The 16,894-nt window shown below is 46.2% G+C and overlaps 1 protein-coding gene across 1 annotated transcript; it reads right to left on the reverse strand.

Annotated features, from left to right (window-relative positions):
- Positions 1-2,905: 2,905 nt before the first annotated feature.
- Positions 2,906-16,691, reverse strand: dclre1a (DNA cross-link repair 1A (PSO2 homolog, S. cerevisiae)). The gene is made up of 9 exons (XM_084459683.1): positions 16,071-16,691; positions 14,166-15,620; positions 13,865-13,998; positions 12,320-12,438; positions 11,901-12,044; positions 11,209-11,354; positions 10,378-10,532; positions 8,584-8,725; positions 2,906-3,706 (listed from the first exon to the last, which is right to left on the reverse strand). The coding sequence occupies exons 1-9, from the start codon at positions 16,492-16,494 to the stop codon at positions 3,537-3,539; spliced, it is 2,889 nt and encodes a 962-aa protein (XP_084315809.1). The 5' UTR covers positions 16,495-16,691; the 3' UTR covers positions 2,906-3,536.
- Positions 16,692-16,894: the final 203 nt, after the last annotated feature.

Here is a 16,894-nt window from a genome sequence, read left to right on the forward strand (position 1 = left end):
AAAAAGAGGTTTAATTCGTTATGGACACAATTAATGTGGACGTTTCGGCGTTTATGCCTTTCTCAGCCTGTGGTACAAGCAATGCTTGTACCACGCCCAAAACATTTTCCATTGATTTAAAAGTTGCTTTCAAAAGCATTTTTATGGTTCAGCCGCATGTTAGAGGGTCTTTGATCCGTTGTAATGTTCAGTCAGAATATTACTAATGGATCTCAAGTCTAACTCTGGCCCTACTAATCCACAACCTGCAAGTCCCGGCTCTCACACCTCCTTTCCTCCAACCCGGGTTGACATCTATCAGGTCGTCTCTACACCGGCCAATCCTCTCCTTTCACTCAAGATGAGAAAGGATTTACAATAATGTCTGAGTCTTAAACTTCAATGGATTTGATCTTTGCCAGACACTGAAATGCCATGCACTGGTCGAGAGAGAATGGGGCCGGCGTTGAAATTAGAATTCCCCCTGGCTAGCAGAGCAGAGGAGGGACAGGTTTAATTGTGTCATTTCATTGATTGGTCACCTTGTAAAGAGGGACGAAAATAAAAATCAGAGTGATAAAAAACCAGAGTGAGGTGAAAGAGCAGCAATGTGAGGGAGGGTGAATGGCGGCCATGTTTGTTTTTATATAGGCTATGTCCTTGCAGCATCTCGGCACATCCTCATCATCCTCAGAGGAACGGATGATGCTGGAATGGATCGTCCGGAGGGAGACGGGGAGGGAACTCCGCTACACGTCATGCTCACAGCGGAGTCGTTTGGTCGCCAGGAGGCACGCGGCATTGAGCATTGAACAATTCCAGTATTGCGATATGTGGAGCACGCCCACTGTTGCTGTCCGAGTAGCTCCACTACTCAGTCCGAATTTGTAAATCAGCCTGACCTGTGTCCAGGTCTGATCCAGTAGCTGCCTAGTGCTGTGATTGGTTGATGTGTAGCGAAGTCCCCCCCCCCTCCGGACGATCCATTCTACCATCAAACCAGAGGAATGTGGAACAAGTAAGGGCGGCCATGTTTGTTTTTATATAGGCTATGTCCTTGCAGCATCTCGGCGTGTCCTCATCAGCTTCAGAGGATGCGGAACAAGTTAGGGAAAATAAAGTTAGGAAAACCAGATAAACCCCTATGCTCATGCACACTTAAAGATGAGCCATTTGTTATTTCCTGTTAGACTTTTGAAAGATTTTGAGAAATGAAACCGACAAAATCCCTGCCCCTCCCTTCAGGCCTTCCCCCAAAGCCACTCCTTCAAACTGGGGGAAAGCAAATTACACTCTTAGCTAGGTTGACGGGCAGGTAAGCCATCCAATCATTTTAAGCTGGCAACTCAAAATGGTTGGATGCACTTATTACAGTCATGCGATTTCCAGAGATTACGGATTTATTTCATTTTAGTGTGACTCAGGTAATGAATGAGTTGTAATGAGAACTATAAAAATATATAACAAAAGTGCTTCTGAGATAAACCGCATAGTGCACCTTTAAGTTTAATGCCTAAATGATCACAAACTGTGCACAAATACATACTGGAAGAGAGATGTATAGTGTGTAGAATGTTAGGGAACAATTCTCGTGTTACGAGTCGCCCTGCCTGTGACCAAAAAGTCAAAATATCATCCCCAAGGTCTCTGTGAATTTGTCTTCGGTCCAGGGGTAGATGCTGGGGTTCCCATGGAGAAAGAACTTGGTCTGATCCCCTCCTCACCAGTTACACATGCCCACATCAATCATACAAACACCCCAAACTTGGAAACACATTTGTACTGTATGCTTTGTCCAGACACACACACAATCTCCTGTCCCGCAAAAGGTCAGCTCTGATTGGTTTTAACCCTGGCCACATCCTCCATCCAGTCATAACGGCCCCTCAGTGGCTGCTTTCTACACCCAAACATCCCCACACAACTCCTGTGACATTTCAACGTTGCGTAATATTCATTACTTGTGTCATATGAACATCTCGCCCCCTGGCTTCCACTGACCTCCAGAGAGACTCATAAAAGCTCTCGAGATTTTTTTTTTTTTAAACGTAGATCTTGTTAACATACGACCTTCCTCAAATTAGATGGCAAAGAAAGATGAGCAAGCATCCGTCGTGAATTTTTTTGCCAACTAACCTTTTGGGCTGTTGCATGCATAGCATTTTTGTGTGCGTACAATACTAAACACACTCACACACCTAGGCTTGCATTACTCGACAATGCTGGAACGTGTAATTTGCTAGCACAAAAAGGAAAACCATGTTTAGGATGAAAAAGTGAAACTTTCATGCATTCTAGATTCATTACACAAAGTGAAATATTTCAAGCCTTTTTTGTTTTAATTTTTATGATTGTACAGTATGTTCAGTATGTTCATTTATACACTCAATACTTGGTCGGGGCTCCTTTTGCACAAATTACTGCATCAACATGGAGTGTGGCATGGAGGCAATCAGCCTTGAAATATTTCACTTCATGTGTAATGAATATATATATAATAATATGAAAGTTTCACTTTTTGAATTAAATTACGGAAAATAATGAGCTTTCCACAATATTCAAATTTTTTGAGATGCACCTGTATGCAAAAGATGATTTCTCAAGACTCACAGATGGAAGTGCCTGATTCCAATGGATGAATCATGACAGATACTCTGCTCCCCTTTCACCTCTTCAGTTGTTGAGACTCACGTTCTCTGATTAAAATGAATGTAGATGACTGAATAAATGTAGAAGACTCGAGAGTAATTTCCCTCCATTTCCAGTTTAATTAAAAGATTGGCGGGCAATGAGTCCTACCACATGATTATTTAACCATGTATTACAACAGAACGGATTAGAGATCCCAAATTATTTATTCAAGATGCATAATAAAACTATTATACTTCATAAAATTGTGTTCAACAATTTAAGTTAAACCTGGACAATAGACGGAACGGCAGATTACATGAACATATTTAAAGGCAGCACTTTTTCTTCCATTGACTATGCAGAAGTAGGTCATAATGTGCATTCATTTCAAGATGTGACCGTGTAAATCTGAATGAATTAAAATAACGTTTTCCATGACTAGGCAGAGCATTGGCTCACAATTCTAAAAGTGTAGTGTAGACAAACACAGTCAGGTTCATCAAATTACAATAATTTCAGTTTGTCAGAGATGAACCATAATTCAATTCATAACTCTACAAGCATTGCATCTCAACATTAATTTACATTCACATCTTCAGTTGAAATGGTTCACCCACCCAGGTAAGCAGGTTTTGCATACCAGCAAGGAATGGAACTGAACTGGTGTTAAAATACCAATATGTCAAGTATTTGCTATTACAAGAGAATACTGTAGCTTTGCTTAAGATCTTGGAGAGGCAGACGCAGACGTACTGACCTGGGGCCAGTTTGGGCTATTCTATCTGGTGAAGTGTATGGTGAGCTGCTATTCTCATACCAGCTATTGAGGTACAGCCATTCCCAGCTAATGCTTTGTCCTGTTGAGTCCTACAATGTTAGTCTAAGCCTGCTAGGCTAACACCAGGGTACCATGTCTCACTATGGACTCAGTTAGCATCACCGTTAGCCTCCATTAGCCACTCTCTGAAGCACTTCTCCATGGCCTTCCTGCTGTCCCGGCTTCCGACATTGACCGTCGGGATGATCTTCAGGGGTCGCAGCCACTGCACAAAACGTTTCAGCTCCAGGAAGCTGCTGTGCTCGCTGTAGGGGACACCTACAGAAGAAGAGGATATCTGTGAGAGTGAGATAGCCCGCTTATCCAGACCCCACCCTGTACACTTATGGTGATCAGAGAAGATCTGAATTTTCCTCCCACGTAGCTCGGGAGGTAGGGTGGCCGGCTAGGGATCGCAAGGTCCCCAGGCTGGCTCAATCCCAACTGCCAGCATTTTGCTAAAGTGTGCATGAGCAAGACACTGAACCCCAAAATCGCTCACGTGCGGTACGGTGGAGCAGTACCTACTACTGTCACCTCACAGCAAGAAGGTCTCCGGGCCTTTCTGTGCGGAGTTCACGTTTTCCCCGTGTTCACAAGGGTTTCCTCCCAAAGAACCCAATAAAAACATGCAGAAGAACAAGATGCTCTTTCTTCAGTCTTCAGCCTGACCAGGACGTGGACTGAGCACTTGGACTTGGTCCCTGGGCGCCATGAACGATGGCTGCCCACTGCTCCTGGCTGCCCCTGGAGGGCAGCTTGGATGGGAGAAATGCAGGGAACAATCTCCACCAGCGATGCCCAGAAAATTGCATGTGTGTGTTAGGGCTGCACGATTATGACAAAAAGATAATAATTGCGATTATTTGCTTCAAAATGGTAATTGCGATTAATAATTGCGATTAATATTTCAAAGTAATAGCTTTAGCTCTGCACAGTTTGCATATGACCTGCTGGACTTGAGGGACCATCTTTTACGTAACCAAAATGCTCCCAAATCACGGACGTTGATCCCTTTCTTGCTACCAACTCACTGACCTCGTTTTCACTCATTTTTTCACTACTCACGGCTGCGGGTACTCTTGACACTTGTCTTGACCTACTGCTATCTGTCTTCTCAGTGAAATTGCCGCGCACAGCGCACTCAGCGGGAACGCATGTGATTGGTCAGACAGCATAAGCGCCTGTGATTCGTCCGTGTAGTCCTAGCACACTCAATTCAAAGCAAAATTATTAAATCACATTAATTGCGGCCTTTTGCGATTAGTTAATCGCGGAGGTCATAATCGCGATTTCGATTAATTCACGATTAATCGTGCAGCCCTAGTGTGTGTGCTGTGTGCCGTGTCGCCGCTCACTGTGGGCAATGTGTGTGTCACTTGTGGCTACACCCCCCACCCACCCACCTCCCCTCGTGTGAGAATAAATAATACGTCCGCGTTACATGGCACCAAACCCACCTGCAAGTTGGATTGTAAATCATTGTACTGTACCTACAGTACGACGTCTTATCTGAACTACAACAGGGAAGGTTGAGGTTGAGACTCGGTATGAGAGACACAACTGGAGGCAGAGCGGGGTGAGATAGCGTCACTGCCAAATGCTTTGTTGTGTTTTGGTCCTGGCAGTAACGAGCAGACAATATTTCCCTTTAGTCACACACTCGGGTCAACAACACAGGCCCAATTCCAAACTGGATGTCCTGATCCTTCCCAAGGGCTAAAATGGCCACCCCACTCCCTCTCAAGAGCAGAAAGGAAAGATAAGAATCAGCAATATCAACCCGCTTTTCAAGGCGTTTGGAGGTACATGGGCCACGTCGACGATTCCCGTTTCCAGATGCATCAAGCTACGAAAGGGGCAGTTATCTGCCCCAGCCGAGCTTCCGGTCCCATGAAGCAGCTCAGGACGCGACGGAGAACTCTTCAGACTCCTGAATTATGGATGCGCTCTCTTAATGGCTACACCATCATTTCCTTAATCTTCTCCCATTACGTGCTATCGAGTCCCAATGAATAAAATGCTATCTCTTTGGTTAGAGGGGTAAAAACCTGTCAAGAAGCCAGATGTCTACCGTATCCTATTAAAGTGCTGCGGAGGCATTAGTAAAGATGGAGCGCCAGACTCTGCTCTGGGGGATAAAGACAGATAGCAATTAGAGAAATTTCTCCCCCCCGAAGTTTCAACTGTTCCTTTTTTGTGACTGTGCAGCTGGAGGGTGGTCATGGGCACGGTTTTCAAATGACGCTGCTCGAGAAATCAAATTGAAAGTGACATTTTAGTGCAGCGTTAACTTCAAGGCATGGCGACATCAAGTGTTAAAATCGAAATGGTCGGTCTCTTGTATTAAGACCTACTTTTGGTTCCAAGTTTGTGGGTGGGTGGAGCTGAGCACGGTTCAGTACAAATCCCGCAGTAACAGTTGCCCAAATCAGCTGCACTCTCCAGAAGTCCTAAACATACACATTTCTGGTGCGATATATAAAACTAACCTGAAGTGTGTTGGAAACATCTGCCTAGTCCAGGGTGATATTCTAGTCCAGGGTGATATTCTAGTCCAGGGTGATATTCTAGGCCAGAGGTCCTAACCCACTAGGCCTTCTAGGTGATGGATGAGGGGAGAGATGAAGTGAATGTGACCCCTATTCCCCGTGGAGAAATGGGGCAAATGGAGGAAGCAAGAGAGAGAGAGAGAGAGAGAGAGAGAGAGAGAGAGGTAGGTGTGTGTGAAAGAGAGAGAGGGAGAGAGAGGCAGGTGTTTGTCTGTGTGTGAAAGAGAGAGAAAGAGAGAGGGGGGGGGGTGTGTGTGTGTGTGTGTGTGTGTGTATGAGAGAGAGAGCGAGCGATGAACAGAGGACAAGGGGGAGGCGTGAGCAAAGAAAGAGCAAGAGAAGAGATGCTGAGAGGAGGAAAATAAAACCCTAGTGTTTGCGGAGCTGCAGACGAGTGCCGTCTGTCTGCCTGCCTGTCTGTCTGTCTGTCTGTCTGTCTGCCTGTCTGCCTGCCTGTCTGTCTGTCTGTCTGTCTGTCTGTCTGTCTGTCTGTCTGTCTGTCTCTGCGGGTCAAACCCCATCCGTCTGCTGACTTTGGGCTGTGGACGCAGGACAGCTGGTGTTTTGAAGAGATATTCAGCAGATTTCGATAAGGCAAAGAAAAAAGGAAAAGACAGAATCAATGATATCAGCTGAAGTCACGGCCTATAGAACACACCACCTGACTCAACACACCCCCTGACCCAACACACCCCCTGACTCAACACACCCCCTGACTCAACACACCCCCTGACTCAACACACCCCCTGACTCAACACACCGCCTGACTCAACGCACCCCCCGACTCAACGCACCCCCCGACTCAACGCACCCCCCGACAACGCACCCCCCGACAACGCACCCCCCGACTCAACACACCCCCCGACTCCACACACCCCCTGACTCCACACACCCCCCGACTCAACACCCCGCCTGACTCAACACCCCGCCTGACTCAACACACCCCCCGACTCCACGCGCCCCCCGACTCCACGCGCCCCCCGACTCCACGCGCCCCCCGACTCCACGCGCCCCCCGACTCCACGCGCCCCCCGACTCCACGCGCCCCCCGACTCCACGCGCCCCCCCCGACTAACACACCCCCTGACCCAACACACCCCCTGACTCAACACACCCCCTGACTCAACACACCCCCTGACTCAACACACCCCCTGACTCAACACACCCCCTGACCCAACACACCCCCTGACCCAACACACCCCCTGACCCAACACACCCCCTGACTCAACACACCCCCTGACCCAACACCGAGAGGGGAAGCTGGGGAAATGTTCGTTTGCGTGTGTGTGTGTGTGTGTGTGTGTGCGTGCATTTGACCAAGGTTAGGATGGATGAAATGACCATGCATTCTTGCTCACTCTCTCACACACACACACACACACACACACATACACATACACACACACACACACACGAGAGGACTGTCACTCATACATCACATACCATACATGCCAGTGTAAAGTGCTAGCGCCCTACCCCGGTCCATAGATAAAGCCGCCATTCACTTAGATTAGATAATGTTCCCCGTCACCACAACAGCCTCTCACATACTACACCGTTGAAAGTCTAACTATACACCTTTACATAACATGCAGTGCATGCCACATACAGTAAGCTCATGTGAGGGGCGGCTGTAGCTCAGTTGGTAGAGCGGGTCGTTCAGTGATCGTAAGGTCAGCGGTTCGAATCCCAGCTCCGACTGTCCACATGTCGAAGTGTCCTTGAGCAAGACACCTAACCCCAAATTGCTCCCAATGAGCAGGTTAGCACCTTGCATGGCAGCTACCGCCATTGGTGTGTGAATGTGTGTGTGAATGGGTGAATGAGAGGCCATTGTAAAGTGCTTTGAGTGCCGCTAAGGTGGAATAGCGCTATATAAGTGCAGTCCATTTACCATTTACCATGTGTAACAGGCGTACATTGATGCTGTAACTATGTAGCCTCGTGAGACCATCCTGATCTAGGAAGCTCACATTCAGTTTAACTCCACAGATCAGTCTGGCATTCCCCCCATCACAAACGGGCGGGAGGACTTGTCATGACAGATCAACTCATTCAGCCAAGCGTAACAAAACGTTTGCTAAATCCATTCGTAAGAACGGCGAAAATGTATTTTCCTCTGTGAAACTCTGTGCATATTATTATTGAGTCTATTTCTGCAATACTGCACTTTTGGCTGTGTTTATTGTACCAACGTTAACGTCACTGCTTGTTGCATCGGGATTCAAGGTTTTGCCAAAGAAACTACGTTCTACTGAGGGGCAGAATAGCAGTCAAAACAAAGTTCCTGATTGGCCCGGTCAAAATGACATTTAGAGAATAATCGTTCGAGAAAGGGGTAAGTCGAGACGAGTGAAATATTTTTCAGCAAGTGCTCCTCTTAAACCTCCTAAGACACTGACATGGCAACGCCATGTTTCAGCCATCAGAGAAAGTAGCCTGAGCCTTGAAGTCTTCCTCTTCAATCGCCCGTCTCATAAAATAAAAACACAAGGAGAGCCGACTGCTGCCACAGAGACACCGTCATGGCCGACCAACACAACATAGGATTCCTTAAGACAGGAAAATGTAATGGATTTGACAGTTGATAGTTGGGGGTCGTACCGTAGATGGAGATGTTGCCATCGGTCTGTGGCAGGACGTTCTCCACGGCCTCTGCGTTCTGACTGAAGGTCCAGCCTGTGGGCTTGAAGGCCACTAGCTGGTCGTACTGGCCCGAGAACCGACCCAGGTGAGCCTGAAGTTTCTGGAAATGACAAAAGAGGGTTCAGTCAGTGTGACTAGTGTCAATTCAATGTCTCCAATTCCTGGCGTTTCTTGTTAATCTGTTCATTTGCAGTCCTTTGTTTTTGTTTGTCTCTTTTTGTACCTGGGCTGCGCCCCAGGCTGATGTAACAGTTGGTTGGGGGGCGCATTATGAATAAAAATAACATAACATAACATTCCTTAGTCTTATTGAAGACCTATTGAGGCCAACATCGTTCAAAATGTTTTATGGTACTTTTTATGAGTAAATACATAGTTATCTGTGAAATATGAAGTGATGGTTTTGACGTATTTCTTCAGGTAGTCCGTGCCGGTTAGTGTTCAGATGTTTATTATGGGGCTTGATGAGGCTTTTAGAGGACAAGTAGGTCTCTCAGATGCATCTGAACTGAAGTAAGTTTCCCTTCAACAAATAGTTGAGTACAAAAACTTTGTGAATGATTTCTTTTTCTCCATTTTTTTTATTTCTCTTCCCCCAATGTGGCCCAGGAAATACAGAGAGCACAAAAGCCACGGTAACTGGTAACTGCATAATTGCGTTAGTCAATAAGGCCATTCATGATTAATCACTTTACTTCTGCAGCGTCAAAATGAATTTCCGATGAGCGGCAAATTAATCAAACGTTCAAAAGTCCTAATAAATATTCATGTAAAAAGTGGAGCAGCCTCAGAAGATCCATTTCAAAGTGAAATAACGGTTATTTTGTCCAGGAGTATCTCAGTGATACCATATGCCCGATAAGGGTTTTTAATTTTTCCAGAAAACGTCTGGTTTAGAATCAGCACTTCTGTGCTGAACAGTGGTAATGGATCTGCCTTGTAATAATGCCAAAGTTGAGAATTATCTAGGGGACTGCAGATGGCAGCTTTAAATGTTTTAGTTCTTCCGAGTGAGGTGCTGTGCTTGCACTTGGTCACTGTAATTAGCACCTTAATTATTCAAACTTCCGCGCGTGATATATTTGCATTATTATTTGAATGAACACCTTACAGGGCAGAACTGAACGAGAGTAGAATTTAGCCTCAGCTCAGTGACCATTAACCAAGTCATAAACAAAATCAGTCAATAGACGGGTAGATCATCAATATTTACCCCCACACTGAAGGAAAGAGTACTTGGATTGTTTCATTTCATCGTTTCAGAGATCAATGAACCACCTCACTCAAGACAGGCACACAGACAGTATAAATAGAGCACCGTTGTGATCAACTTTGGAAACTTTGGACTGTGGCAATATATTAGCCGGTAGACAAACATACTCCAGGAGCTTGCTCGATCGCCTTGTTGAGAGGGGTCAGGGAAGAATTTTTACAGCTCACTTATCTGGCCCCCGGGTGATTACTGTTTTTTTGCTTCCCTCTGGAATATGTAGGGGTGGGTCGTATGCCCACCTCCCTTGTTCTCTGTAAAGCGCATTGTGTTGCCTCTGGGTATGAAATGCGCTATACAAATAAAGCTTTGATTGATTGATTGATAGATATTGAAAATGGTCACATCTAAGCATAAGTGTCCCTGTTAAAACACATTCTATGTTTGTAAAAAGCCCATTCTAGTAAACACATTCCTTTTCATGACCTCGTTATCCTCCATTAGACCAAAGTGGGGGGTGTCGAAATGATACGTGGACCTACTTTGAAGCCGAGTTGCATCATGGGAAGTACGTGGACCTGGGCTGCCTTCCAGTCAGTGGTGATGAGTTGTCTGACGCGCTCCGACTCCAGACAGCACATGGTGTTGAACTTGTCCCGTGACATGCACACTTTAGATCCCAGCACCTCTGCCAGAGCTACAGGACAGATAAGAATATTAAGTGGGAACCGTGTATTACATTCAAATGTTTATTTAATATCCAGACATTATGTAGACTGGCAACAATGCCGCCCGGGGGTATTATGTCATATCTGAAAGCAAAGCGTGATTAAGCTCAGGGTCTTCTGCACAAGAGATGGTCCCTTTCAGCATTAGGAGTTGGGTGTGTGTGCACACGTTTGTGTGTCTGTTGTGTGCAAGGGCATATATGTGCGTGTGTTTGTGTCAAGTGAGGTAGGGAGGGCGGGAGGGAGGGAGGTGTGACGGCCTCACAACAAAGGACAGGATATAACTCGTTCAAACCAAGGACATGCTGCTGGAGGCAGAGTGGCATTTCTTTGACATTTCAAACTAATCCACAAACTACAGCAGCCACACTGACTCCACGGCACATTCAAAACAACTCTGCTAAATCTTCGGAAGAATTCACTCCCAGACGATCCAGAGGGGGATTAGAGTGTGATCCATGACGCAAAAGTCGCAAGGTCAAGTGTCCTAGTTCTCGACCGGACGCCCACCTGCCCTCTGCACACAGAGCTTCTCAGTTCACTTGTCTGACAACTGATCTGTGGTCAGTATTTCAATTCATCCGGTGGTTTTAAGATAATCCTAGGCGTGATAATCCGAGACCACGAGAGGAACCCTCCACTCACCCAGAAACACTTTCTCCTTGCCCACGGAGTAGGAGCCACACACGATCAGAGTACGGGGGTTGAGGGTGACGCGCTCGAACGCCGTGTTGGCTGCGAAGCTGATGACGTCCTTTTGAGGGGGGAAGGTGTATTCAGGACTGCAGTAGCTGTGAGTATAGGGAAAGAGAGAGAATGAGAAATACATTGAGAGTGGAGACTGGAGAGTAAGAGTTACAGGAACTACAGGTGTGTGTGTGTTGGAGAGGAAGGTACAATCAACATGGCTTCATGACAGTACAGGATGTGATGGGGATTTTTAGGCTGTGTGTGTGTGTGTGTGTGTGTGTGTGTGTGTGTGTGTGTGTGTGTGTAAGTCTGTCTGTCTACAGCAGGGTGCCTTCAAGGCTACAGTCCCGGAGGAGGACAGATAGTGAGCTAGAGAGGTCCACAGTAGCTGTAATGACACAGTAGTATGATTGAAAGGTGGACTACAGACCGGGACACTTCCAGTCAGTGAAAATTGATATTCAAGTTACATTACTGCAGCACTGGTTTGATAGCGTTTATGGGTAATTCTAGACAGTCGTGAGGAATACATTAGCAGTGTACATAATGTACATAAAGGTATAAATAATGTATGAAAAAAACAATTATAATATTTTACTGGGGATCCAAATAAAATATGAAAACGTGTGTGTGTGTGCGTGACTAACGTGGTGTCCAGGTAGAGAGTCTGCACCCTACAGCTCAGTAGCTCAGGGTAGTGCTCCATGGAGGGGTTAGCTCTGAAGTCTCCCACATGGAGGACAACCTGTCCATCTGGCAAGAAGAACAGCAGCATGGCAGCACCTGGACAGCTAACGTACACAGCGGGGGAGGCAGCGGGGGGGGGAGGGGTACAGTCCACACCGGGGGAGGCAGCGGGGGAGGGAGGGAGATTTTAAGAGCAGAAGAAAACGGAAGGAAGAACGACAGAAGTGTCACAAACACATGAACAAACGGTAACACTGATAACACAAAACAACTAAGCAGGCCTGAAGCCAACGAACACAAACGGCTTATTTTCCTGCGTTTCATACAGAGGAACGATGGAACACAACAGAATTGTAAGCGGCAGGCTCAGCTGACTCACTGGTTGGCCTCCAGCAGGATGACCCTGACTCCTCCCACCGTGACCTCCGTGTTCATGGGCAGGACGTGGACGTACTCCTCCTGCACCTTCAGTTTACTCTTCACCAGGTTCCCTGTGATCTGAGGACAACGGACAGCTGTCAAATACATCCACCCGTCTGCTGACATCCACATCAGCAACCGCCTCTCCTCTTTTTCTGTGTTCATACCTCCTGGTTCAGGGAGGGCGTAATGATGTTTTTGAAGTGCGGCGGCAACACATTTTAGAGGGGGAAGGTGTGTGGGGGGTGGGTTCGAGATATGCTAGTACTGGGTAAGAGCAAGATGTCCACTCCTTCAGTCAGAAGACAAGGGTTAGGAACATGGCATACGGCGCTTGGTAAACAGATTTGAAGGAGGGGGATATACCCCTCTGGCTAAGGGGTAAGTATATCTCCCTAGAGTATGGTACTAAAATGTTGTTTTTCATACCGTCTTAGCACATCAATCTTAGTCTTAGTCTCAATTCGAAAAAAATGTGAAGGGTCTGGAAATGCTGAATTAATTTTATCAACTGACAGATCAAAATGCCTCTGGATGCAATTGGATTGACTTATAATTAATCAGAGCGCCGAAACGTGGGTTAGTCATCATATCATCGTATCACGTGGGTACAGTCATTGTATCAAACAAGCCCCATATTTGATAAACGGTTGTGATTGGCCCGGTCGAGAACAGACCGGGTGAAAATCTGTCTAAATGTAAGCGTTACCAGACTGATTTGCGGAGATCACGTGATCAGAATGGCGGTGCCGGGCTACATCAATCTACCTCTTTCCTATTGGAAAAATCACTTAACAAGTAGAACAAAGGTTGTTGTTTTTCTTAAAGGATATGAGAACTTGATTCATGGCCTACATGTAATTTCCCCTTAGGGTTCTGAGAAAATATCTTCTGAGCTGTCACATAAACATAACCTCCTTTCAGGCCACTAGCCCGTTTTAGCCTCAACCCTATGGGACTGTCCTTGGCCCACTGCTAGCAAGCCCTGACCCATTTCATGAGAGAAAGCTACCCGTTATGACATGCATCCTCATCACCAATTGGATATGACAGTCGGTGACATGATTTACTGCAAGTAAATCCTAGAAAGAGAATTACAACTCTATGGGAAGATTTACAACTCGCATGCTGAGTGAGAGCAGTTGCGGAGAAAAGTCTTTCAAATCAGCCAGTTAGCAGCAAGTAGAGATTCCATACAGCTTTTCTTGCAGTTGGCAATGCGAATAAGTGGCTAAAGGGATTTTTTTTCTGTTAAGGGCGACATTAAATTGAGCATGTCTGTCCTGTATCATCTACTTCCACTTATACATTGTGATGTTGCCGCCGTTGTTGTTGTTGTTACACTCCAAGTTTACTTCCGAGATCTTAAATCAGTCACTAACGATCGAAACAAATGGATGAAAATCATTGTACTCAGGGACTGTGTACCCAAGGGCTGGGCTGTAATGAGGACCTAGTGGAAATACTGATGTTACATTCTGCCCTTGTAGGATGACAGGCGTACCTTGTTGCAATAGATGGGAAATGTGGAGTTCTTCTTCAGCCCTCCGTAGTGATCCGAGTGGAAGTGGGTGAGGAAGTAGGCGGTGACGCCATCTACCACCCCATATTGGAAAGCATCCACGACAAACTTAGTCCCTAAACAAAGAAAATGCATTTTAAATAAGACTGACACTAAATAATTCAAATTTGATCTAAAACACCTAAAATGCAGCTAATGATAGCTAGGCTATAGTTTCAACCTCGTAGCCCAGACATTTCATGAGGACATTGCACGTTCCGACTAAAAACTCCCGGTTCCTCACCTGGAATCTTCTTATAGAACGGACAGCGCTTGGGTTCCTCTCCGTCAGTTCTCCCCCAGTTCCTCCACCTCCTCCTTCCACCTCTGCGTCCTTCTCCCCGGGTACTCTGGGTATTAACGTCACCCGTGGTCTGTTCCGGCTCAGCCACACTGGCACCAGTGGTCCCATCTGGCTCAGCCACACCGACGCCAGCACCCCCACGTCTCCCCTGACGCCCGCCAGCGCCCCCCCTCCTGGCCCTTCCAGACACGGCGCCTGGCTTCCGTTCTGGCGCTGCGCCCTCAGCCTCCTTCTCTTTTAGAGGTTTGAGACCAAAAAATACCCCAATGTCCATCTGCTTAAGGCCGGAGGCTGGCCCTGCCTTGGTCTGGCCCTTCCTGGGGGCCATGCTTCCTTGAGACAGTTGGCTGGAGGAGATTTGAGAAGAGGAAGGCACTTGTTGAGTATATGCTGAGGTTTCTTCGGTTTTAATATGAGCGGGGCACTCAGTAAAACTATTGGAATGTAGTGTACCACGGCTGTTTGGGTCTGAAATACGTTCTCTGAGGCGCTCTAACACTATGCTCTGTGGGGACTGGAGCCCAGAGCTGGTCCCGTTGCAGTTAACGTCTGCGAGCTCTTCTATTTCAACTCTCAAAGAGGAGTTAAAAACATTTTCATTTGCAGCTGTGGACCTGGCCGTCTGATTGATATCAGCTGATGAGCTAACTAACCTCACCTGCGTGTCACCAGAGAAGAACTCTTGGTCAACTGACATTGACAGCGAGTCGTCGGGCAGAATCACCGAGTCGTCATCGTTCTCATGTTCAGACGCACTCCTTAATGGAAACAGTTCTTTTCTTAGTTTGGTCGTGTTGACGTTGAGATCTGGAGGATATTCAGAGAGAGGGGAGTAGGAGAAACCATCATCGCTCAAAGGAGAGGGCTGAGCTTTGACAAAGCCTCCTTTTATCGCTGGACTTTCACAGTCTGCGTTAACGGGGGTTAAAACTTTAGTTTGACTTCCTTGCGAGGCTTTAGTAGACTTCCGGCCTTTGACAGTAGATGACCAGCCTTTCTTCTTTCTGATGTCCTCTAGGCCAGGGGACCGCAGGAGCAGAAGAGCATTCGTTGGCTTTGAGGGGGTCGAAGTTCCACAATGTATGTTAACGGGAGAGACACTGGGACTGGACGGAGTGAAGATGTTCAAATCACTATCCTGGGAACTGACAGATCCGACGCTGCTCATCTCATCGGCGCCTTTCTCTGCAGAGAAGCTGCAGCTAGGCGACTCATTGGACGTCTGAGACAAGCTGAGAAGCACTGCTTCATTGATCGCTTTGCTGTGAGCCACGTCATTGGTCGCTCTGCTGTGAGCCACGTCATTGGTCGCTCGGCTGTGAGCCAGCACTGCGTGGCTGTATCTCTTGTAGTGGCTTTGAATTGTGGAGGAACACTGGACACCATCTGGGCATTCTGTGTATCAGAGAAAATAAAGATTAAAGACTTAGCCTACAATTTATCACAGTGGTATGAGCATAGGAGTGAATGTGAAATATGCAATGCATGTGTGGGACGTTGTAGTGTGGCAACACGTATACATACATTAATTAGGATGTAACTGTATAGCAAAAACCTGTAGTAACAACGTTATTTGCATATTAACTTATATATTAATTGCACTGTATTACGGCTTTTAACAGGTCAGCTGTTTTGTTTGCTACATCCACTTGGAAAGCCCTCCCTCTACAGCCCTCTCCCTACTGTAGCAAGGTACCTCAACTTGTAACATCTTATACCACTTAACTCGAATATCATGTAGTTACATTGCAGCTCACTACAATATTACTACTATTTCTATGCAGTTAGTAATTACTGTGCCCTAGGTTAAGGGTTCCCCTGCAACTTGCAGCGAACTAGCCATACCTTTGCTGTCATCTCCTGGGGTGTCGAGACATTCAGTGACATGCCACCTTTGGAGGGACTGTGCCACTAACATGGAGAATGGCATCTGGCATATAGGGCAGAAGCCTCCAGAAGATAATGGGTTGTTGTCCAAATCCACATTATCAATTGTGAGGGGCCCGCCGATTGACTGTGGAGAGGTGGTTGAAGGTGGCTGAATGGACACATTTGATGTTGTTTTGTGACCTCTAACATTACTCGAGGGCTTGATATTACTTTTTACTTGCTTAGCAGCAGTTTCTCCCTTTGTTATTCGTTTGGAAGCTATTCTTTTCTTGGCCACGGGTCCATCGTTGTTGGTAGGTTCAGATGTCGATTGTCTTTTTGTTTTCTTAAGGGGTTTATATTCCCAAATATCATTTTCAGAGTCGTCTTGCTGTGACATTTCCACATGCAGAAGGAATTGCCTCTAATGTTTTCAAACACCTTGATTGTTTGAAATTGTTGGATCCGGGTGCCAGGGAGCAATGTTTCTGAACATCCTGTGTTGTTCCGGTATGTTATCATAACAGAGTGGTTCATACAGCCGTCCTAATCATTCAAATCACTGTTTTCTCCTAAATGTTTAGCAACACGGTTCGATCTGTAATGTCGGCACACAAATAAAGCTCTGCTCCGACACTGTTCTTGTTATGCAATGTTACAAAACACATCAGCACTTTCCATATATATATTTATTATTTTTTTAACGATAGTGTAACCGGGGCACACATATAATGTAAATGTTCATGTGTTAATATATATTTATAACATCTTGAATTAATATGCATTCAAAATGGTCATTA

This window comes from Borostomias antarcticus (genome assembly GCF_949987555.1).
Source record: "Borostomias antarcticus genome assembly, chromosome: 29".
In the NCBI taxonomy this organism is placed as follows: domain Eukaryota; kingdom Metazoa; phylum Chordata; class Actinopteri; order Stomiiformes; family Stomiidae; genus Borostomias; species Borostomias antarcticus.

What these genes read in the sequence shown, in the direction of transcription:
- dclre1a (XM_084459683.1), bottom strand. Translation starts at nt 16,494, where the DNA reads ATGTCACAGCAAGACGACTCTGAAAATGATATTTGGGAATATAAACCC. An exon ending in GTTCTATAAGAAGATTCCAG is followed by an intron (nt 13,999 to 14,165) that starts GTGAGGAACCGG and finishes TTCTTTGTTTAG; the next exon opens with GGACTAAGTTTGTCGTGGAT. An exon ending in CAAGGAGAAAGTGTTTCTGG is followed by an intron (nt 10,533 to 11,208) that starts GTGAGTGGAGGG and finishes TCTGTCCTGTAG; the next exon opens with CTCTGGCAGAGGTGCTGGGA.